Source organism: Pseudochaenichthys georgianus, chromosome 9, assembly GCF_902827115.2.
Source record: "Pseudochaenichthys georgianus chromosome 9, fPseGeo1.2, whole genome shotgun sequence".
NCBI classification, from domain to species: domain Eukaryota; kingdom Metazoa; phylum Chordata; class Actinopteri; order Perciformes; family Channichthyidae; genus Pseudochaenichthys; species Pseudochaenichthys georgianus.
In genome coordinates this window covers 1,469,640-1,477,892 of record NC_047511.1, presented here as the reverse complement: position 1 = coordinate 1,477,892, position 8,253 = coordinate 1,469,640, and the positions used below count along the sequence as shown (strand labels likewise).

Below are 8,253 nucleotides of genomic sequence, written 5' to 3'. Positions count from 1 at the left end.
ATACATAAGATGTCAAGTCCATGCGAGACATGGCTCACATCGCCTGAATATCACCATTTCATAAAATACGGTGGACAAAGGAATCAGTTCCTAGAAATCATGTCCAAAAAAAGTTAAGCATTCATTCAAAGTTTAGAAAATGACGAGGGCTGTCTTCACTGCCCTGTCCACACAAAAGACACTGAATATGTGAAAACTACAAAAATCCAAAACATTAACATCATAACTAAAAAGGAACAGGACACTGTATAAAATCAAAAGATGAGAAAGGGGCTGCCAGGATGAAGATGCTGCAGCAGGGACCTCTCCGTCCATCACCACGCCCAGAGGAAAACTCCCCCTGCAGGTCTAATCTTCAAACTGCATCCACTGAATGAAGGGGGGGGGAACACTTTTCTACTTAGGACCTACAATGTCCTGGAACCTACATCTACATCTACTACAAGTACACCAGCATGGTCACTGAGGAACTCCCGAATGCAATACATAACACTAACTTTACCCTGTTTAGATTCAGGTCTGCAGGGACCTGAGAGAGGAACATGGCATGGCGGGCATGGGCCAGGGTCAAAGGTCAAGGTCTCCGAACCCCACCGTCTTGTGCAAAAAAAGAGAGATGCAAAGATGCATTTAAAATTGTTCGTACGTCATGAAATGGCAAAGAACCCGAGGAGTCAAGGAGACGCCTCAGGCGGCTTGAAATTATCATCTCATACTTCAAAAATAAAAGACCATTTCCTATATGCTTAAACATGTGCATATCTGTCACAGAGGGTATGCAAGCCAGAGGAAAGTCACTTCAACTCTGAACCTCGACCCCAGTGAGACACTGCCAGAAGATGCATCCTTTAAACTGATCATCTGCAAACTTTTATTAGACAGTTCATTAAGAAATGTGGGTTATTGTCTTTGGCCAACCTTGGCCAATAAACAATCGGACCTGAAGCTCAGCTCCACACGTTCTAGGGCTTCTTGGATCTGGATCCGGTCCAACTTTTACTGATTCTGGTCTTGGGTCTGTGCAAAAGTTTGATTGGACCTGACAAGACCCGAAAACAGTCCAAGTTCCTCTAAAACTGCCCAATGAGATTTTTGAACGGACCAGTGGGTTTTTATCTGGGTTTGAAGCTGGATGAGCTAACCGAAGCTAGCATTCTACGCCAAAGTGTTTGATGTCACTTCAATTTTGGTTCTAGTCGGTCAGGTTGACTTATTTGACCCATGAAGATCTCTACCTGTTCAAAACACCAAGCATTGGCTCTCTGACCTTTGCTTTGTTCTGAGTAATTAGTCAAATCCAAGATTTCACAAACGTCCCCTTTAACCCAACAGAGAACCCTAAATAGTTTGTCGAGGCTACAATGCATCAAGGTCCTGGCGCTGAAGGGAGCAGACGGAAAACAAGCCGTCTGAAAGAATCAGAGGGAAATACAATCTCATCACATCTGCTCTATGCATATATGTGTGCACAACAATTTGTGCATGTTTAGCAGCATTTAGAATGAAATCCGGCAACACGCTCGTCTGCCCAGCAGGGGGTCTCCCCTCTGACACAGATTGATTCATTTCTTATCCTGATCCTTCATTGATAAGAAATCTTTTTTGTGGAGCTATTAGCCCCCAACCCATCAGTGGGGGGAAAGCATTGCATAACACTTTGGTCAAAAAGGGAAAACAACACAACTAAAAACAGCAAACCTAACTACAATCCCCTTCCCCACAATAAAGCCTTACATCCCCGTCTATGATTGTAAAAAATACCCGTATGCTCCTTTTTTCAACAAAGAACCCGCAGATCCAACCGTCACCTTAACCCATGGAATGTTAAACTGACACGACCGCCTCCCATGGAGCAGGATGACCGAGTCCATGCAGATAGAAGCTCAACTTTTGCATTTTCAGTGAAGCTAAACACTGGTTCAATCTTTGATTATGCAGCTCCCGCGGACACTCAGTATCTGATTGGGGGAATTGGTTTTTGACCAGGGAACTCTTAATCTAACAGAAAGAAAAGGTACCTGAACATAGCAACAACATTTCCCTGAGGTATTCTCAAACACTCGTCACATATGTCTATCCGCCCCGTCTGAATAAAATAAACTCTTTTAAAGTCTAGCTCTAACAATAGCAACACTGACACATTGAGCAAACTGGATACACACTTGTAAACTCCAAAGACCAATGCATCTACGAGCATTTGTTTTGTACAGAAGCATGTGCACAGTGTAAATCAGCATACATTCAGCTCTGTCGAGTAATAAATATAGAAAGAAAACAGTTTCAAAAAACAAACTAGCTGCTTGTCACATTCACAAGAGGGGAGACCAGTCCCTGGCATCGGAGGGTCAGGGGGGGGTCTAGTTTCCGGAGGAGGCGGTCCCGCTCCTCTAGCTGCTCAGGCTGGATTTGCAGGAGTGCAAGACTGCTTTGAACAGGAGGGGGAGCTGCTCCAGGGGGACGTTCACCAGCTTCCCTGCAAACAACAGAGGGTCAGCCTCACAGACCACAGAGGGCCAGCCTCACGGACCACAGAGGGCCAGCCTCACGGACCACAGAGGGCCAGCCTCACGGACCACAGAGCAGAGACGGCATACTGTTTTCACCAATTTAAAGATATCAACATTTAGTGCACCGTTTGAATGAGCAGGTACATTTGAATAGGTTCCAAAGCCAACGCATGTCCAGCCTGTTAGCTAACACTCCCTCAGATGCAGGGACACAGAATGGATGAGGTTTTTAAGTGAGGACGTGGGAGACCCCTGTGCCAGTATAAGCTCCAAACCGTGTGGTGGGGGGGGGTCACTGTGCAATATACCCATGTGCAATTCAAGCTGTATTTCTTTTCACTCAATTTATTTACAATCGGCAAATAACATTTATTGACTTTGTAATATGTAAGTGTATTATCTTCACTGTATCTGCACTATACTTCTGCTGCTGGAGCACACTTCCTCATTGTGGGACAAACAAAGAAATCACATTAGGCGCATTCACACTGCGGTACTTTTCCCACAAAGGTTCATGCGAACGTAAAACTCCCAAAAAGTTTTGTGAAGCCGCCATTTTATTATCCTCGCATTAGCATTATTAGCATTAGCATTAGCCCAGCGCAGAAACGCAGAGAGACTAACTTATGGCAACACAAAATAAAACATGGGAGCGGTGGAGATGAGGAAGTGTCGGCGTTCTGGCGATTTACTCGGAAGGCTTCAGTAGAAGCTGCTGGGAGTCCCAGCAGCTTCTACTGAAGCCTTCCCCAACTCCGGGGACTTCCGGACGGGGACTTTGGGCGGCAGTATACGCCGTGAAGTTTGCAGCCTGCCAGTAAACCCAAAGCAGAAGAAGAAAAAGTGACGTCAGCGGCTTCATTTGCATAATCCACCCCCAGGGACTTATTCCTTAGTTCGCATGAACCTTTGTGGGAAAAGTACCGCAGTGTGAATGCGCCTATTGTGACTCCTTTGGCAGTGCTGGGTGAGCAGGATCATTCCTTTGGTCGTCACAGCTCACAGCTCCAGAACACAGAGTTACAGCCTGGTAGTTTTCTCTTTTTAAAAACAAAACGGTTTGGAGCTTATACTGGCCCAGGGTTCTCAATGTAATTAGCTTTATAAGCATGACCATAATGACAATGTATTGCCAGAGTTTTGTACAATTGCAACATCTATAGTTCATAAACATTTTAACAGATGCAAGAACAACACAGAACAATCACAAAAGGTTAGTTATTGATTATTGTGCATGAACGCTCTGATAGTCACTTCATACAATACATTAATAAGAACATAATAATACATCAAAAAGTGTGAGATGTGTATCTGGTGCAGAAGGTCATTCTGATTCTCTCAGGTCATCACCTCCCACTACTCATCCAGGACACGCTAGATAACGGGCTGGCCGGCACCTAATGATGTGCTGGCATTGGCCAGGTGATATTCAGATGTACCAGATCATTCAAATTATGCAATTTAGTAAACGCTCATGTCAACTCTTAAGCAAAACACCATAACAAAAATGTATTGCTTTTAAATGAACATAAATCCTTTAAATGTAACTATTTGGCCTCTACGTGGCGCTTTGAGGTCTTCCAGTCCACCGTATTAGAGTTAAGGACTATAGAAGCTCTGAAGATCTATCCAGCTCTCAGGAGCCTCACCTGCGATGCAGCGGATCTCCGGGAGACACATCATGATCTCGGGGAAGCGTTTGGGCTGGTGCGGGTACTTGTACTCCGTGTAGTCCTGACACACGTACCAGTAGCGCTTGTTGAGCTGCTCCAGCTGCGAGGTGTTGGACAGTCCTCGGATATCTGCGGATAAAAAGGCGAGGTCAGCTTTGATTTATTTAGAGGTTTCTACCTCTTTTATTTATTTAAAACTTGTATTAGCTACATTTTCTCTTTAACCTTTGTTACAACTATTACAACGTTTTATTATTATTTTACAGGTTTTTATATTTTACTGTATTTTTTCATTTTGTCTTATGTCTTCCATCATTTTTCTGAGGGGTCATTATTTATTGAATTGTATGATCATACCTTGCACCCCCTTGTCTCCCAAACTGTGATATGATGTTGCCTTGCTGCATGTTTCCAGAAAGGTCTGTCTGATCTGAGGGGTTTCTTCTTCTCTCTTTTAATGTGTAATCTGTGCTATGTTGTTAAAGCACTTTGAACTGCCTGCTGTATGAAAAGTGCTACATAGTTAAAGCTTTATTGTTATTAAAGCTTTATGTTATGTACTGTTCGGGTTAATACAAGCTTGAGCTCTGTCAAATCAGATTGTTACCTTGGTTGAGGAAGTTGATGGCTTTCATGCAGGCATACTCCTCATTACTGATCTTCAGCTGGTGGAACTTGCGGAAGAGATAAATCAACCTCTCCATCACCTCCATCCCGTCCTCGCTGAATCTGAGGAGTCACACACAGACCGGCTCATTCTGCTGGAACATTGATATCAAGACGCTTAGGGTCTGTCCCTCTGGGTGAGGAGGAGGAGGACAGCCTGGGTTTAGGATAGGATACATGTATAGAATAACAATATCATTCACATTTAAACCCACTGCCAAACTTTTAAATCCCTCAAGCCCCATTATCTTAAGCTGCTATGCTCCGATGAGCACGGGAAGAATAAGGGAGGGACCACGTCAGATCTTCTGAAAGTGCTTAACAAACATCTTGCCTAATCCCACAGCTGTTTAAGGAGTTAGAAAGGTTCACAAAGTGTAATTTCCACTCATCAAAGCCCAATGCCCTGTCTCTCTGCCTCTCACAAACGTGTCTGTGTAAATCAGATCTCCCTCCTCAGCTCCAGGCGAGTCGACTGCAGCCGCAGAGAGGCACCGTATATTAGCAGAGTGTGTGTCATGAGGTCAGATCATTCTGCTGTGATTTACACCGGTCCAGACCCCCACTCATCCTGCTCTGCCCGGCGTGGGACATGCATGTATTTCACATGTTAGACGGTGCTAGCCACAGCTCTGTCCTGAGGAGGCCCCCTGTTCACAGACCACTCCGCTGGCCCTCAGCCAACCTGCCGTGATAAGGGAGACATCAAACGCCTGGAGACTCCTAAAGAGGGAAACTCGCCTTTCACAGGACTGCTTTCATTATTATCTTTCATCCACCTCTCTTACGAGTGAACTATTGGCTCCCAGAGGCTACAGCTAGCAAGTCAGACTCTGTTGTGTTATGGTGCACTCGCCACCACAGGCAGGAGACCTGCATCCCTTCACGGAGATATTACCAACACCTATGAATTAGGTACATTGATTCAGGTACTTATCAAGATGTTACTGCATGGTGGATTTAAAGTTGGCATAATTGAACATTCTATCAAAATAAGTTGACAATCATGCAAAAGCAGCAAAGAAAATGTGTTGAGCCGATGAAGCTCTTCTGCTTGCATCATTTAAAAATGAATACCTTGGTGTTATAGACTGACGAGACATTTAAAGGCACCACCTTGCAATTTGAGATTTAAAAGTTACTTTTAAAAATGGCTTTAAAAGGGTAAACAGTAACTGTGTCCACTATTATACTGCGTTGGTCATCACACTCATTCAAACACGATGACTGGCTGTCTCCTTTGTGGCAGAGGTATGAGACCTGAGTTTAGAGAACGTCGCTCCCCACTTCCTGCCACTCACCCCTGCAGCTCGTCGTCAGACGGCGTGTACTTGGCGGTGACGTCGGCCAGGTCTCCAAAGATCTGTGCGCTGTAGATGGTGAGGCAGGAGAGCAGGATGAGCTCCTGCCAGGTGGAGCTCAGCAGGCAGGTGTAGTCCTCTATGGAGAGCTCGCAGAAGAACGGCAGCTTCTTGATCCAGGAGATCTGGCGGAAGAGCAGCTCGTCTGCCAGGCGGCACAGCAGCGCGAACAGCTCCACCTGGGTCACCTTGTACCTGTCAGACACCAGAGGGCGGGTAAGAACTCGGCGAGACAATTCAAAATACTGGTTTGTTGTGGAACATAGATCCCTGGGCCCAAGCTTCAGGTGTGGGCCATATCCCATTAGACTGTTTGCTGAAGGCCATTTCAAAATGGACGACGGGCCGCAGTTTGGAGAACCCTGCTGTAACACGATGCAGGTCTGATTGTAAGTCACCGCACTAACAACGCCTTCTGGATTCCCTGTGTTGCATTGTAGTGAGGGGGCGAGAGCATGATCTGTTGCGTCTGCGTTGACTCACCCTTCTTCTATGAGCATGGGGGTTGCCAGGGGGGCCAGGTCTTCAGCGGCCACCAGCTGCAGCACCAGGGGGTGGGACTGGGGGTAGAGGCTGCGGGGCTGGGGGGCCAGCAGGCCCGACTGGGCGGCGTAGCTGAACAGGTGGGGCAGAAGCTGGTAGTGTGTGGACATGGAGTTGTTGATGTACTGGTCTCTGAGGGCCGCCGTGTAGCCGCTCATCTCCACAGAGCGGCTGGGTGCACACAAAGGTCAGAGGTCAGACACACTTGAAAGGAATAATCGTACATTTTGTGAAATAGCCTTCACCATCCTTCCCTGAGATCCATATGTTCACCCGGTTGTGCTAATTCACCTTAAGAGAGCTTTTACATCTGCGTACATTTCAAGCACTAGTGTTGGGATATCAGATGGGTTTATCGCAGCTGGTTTTTAACTTCTACTTCATTTATCTAATGGTCTGCTTCCCGAGAGCAAGAGCACATGTTGAGATATCGCCCACACTACGTACGGACATACAGACTGACTCTTTAAACTTCCTAAACTTTAACACTTTGGTGGAGCTCCACTCGCTCCAACACTGGAAGACAAAACATTGCATTCACGTTGTACCTGCATACCAAGCACATGCATTCTGTAATTGTTGTTTATTTCTGCTCAGGTTTCATTTGATAATTCAAGAATTCTTCTGAATAGCTCTCAGGCTGTGCTACGGTGATAAACCTTGTGTTTATACTGAAGGAGACTAAAATAAATACAGTCATGCAAGTAGCTAGACAATATCTGTCCTTGATGATTGCAGATAGACAATGCACTCGCACCATAGCAAGAGAAGCAGATAGCAGAAGGTTCTTTGTTTGCTATCATCTGTGCGTCGAGGAGCCGCACATTCAGGCATTCTTCAGCCGATTACTGACTTTAACTAAAGTCTGGCTGCGATGGGAAAGAGGTGTGAGACCGTCAGGGCCGGCTCATTATCTCAATAATGGGGAGAGTGCTGGCGCTCGGCGCTGAGAGGACGATATGAGCGACTCACTTGGAGGACAGGGTGGAGGGGGACGGCTGGTTGCCCTCCGACGCTCCGTTGCTGGGCGAGCTGTGGTCACTGTCTCCGTTGTTGCCCCAGGTGTGCTCCGGGACGTCCTCCTTGAACTCCTGCCCCGACATGATCCGCTCTATCTCCTCCTCTGTGATCTGAAACACACACACACACACACACACTCATGGAGCTGACAGCACATCCTCAAGCAAAGGACAGCCGTGTCCTAGTTCAATTGATCAGCATTGACTGCTTTTCACTCAAATGTTGAGGAGCAAGGACGCAGTGAAACAGGAAGGTAGGAAAGGAAAAAAGAAAGGAAAGAAAGCAAATTGTGTGTGTATCTGATTGATAAACACACAACTAAAATAATATGATCCTTGCCGGTCCGTGAAGGGAGAAAATAGACAAAGGCATTTTGAAAGGCATTAGCATGCCAGAAAATGTGGTGTCTTGTATCTGCAGCTGGGGTCGAGACACTTCCATTGCTCTCATTCAGCACACAGTGGAACGCCAATTCATTCCATA

General features: G+C 46.0%; 1 protein-coding gene across 1 annotated transcript in view; it reads right to left on the bottom strand.

The window, feature by feature from the left end:
* Positions 1 to 758: 758 nt before the first annotated feature.
* nr6a1a (nuclear receptor subfamily 6, group A, member 1a) overlaps positions 759 to 8,253 on the bottom strand; it is a 113,659-nt gene continuing 106,164 nt past the window's right edge. The window contains exons 5-10 of the mRNA XM_034091238.2: positions 7,723 to 7,880; positions 6,691 to 6,921; positions 6,148 to 6,402; positions 4,788 to 4,909; positions 4,157 to 4,309; positions 759 to 2,473 (exon numbers count right to left, since the gene is read on the bottom strand). Coding sequence (XP_033947129.1) covers positions 2,388 to 2,473; positions 4,157 to 4,309; positions 4,788 to 4,909; positions 6,148 to 6,402; positions 6,691 to 6,921; positions 7,723 to 7,880 — 1,005 coding nt within the window. The 3' untranslated portion in view covers positions 759 to 2,387. The remainder of the gene's footprint in view (positions 2,474 to 4,156; positions 4,310 to 4,787; positions 4,910 to 6,147; positions 6,403 to 6,690; positions 6,922 to 7,722; positions 7,881 to 8,253) is intronic.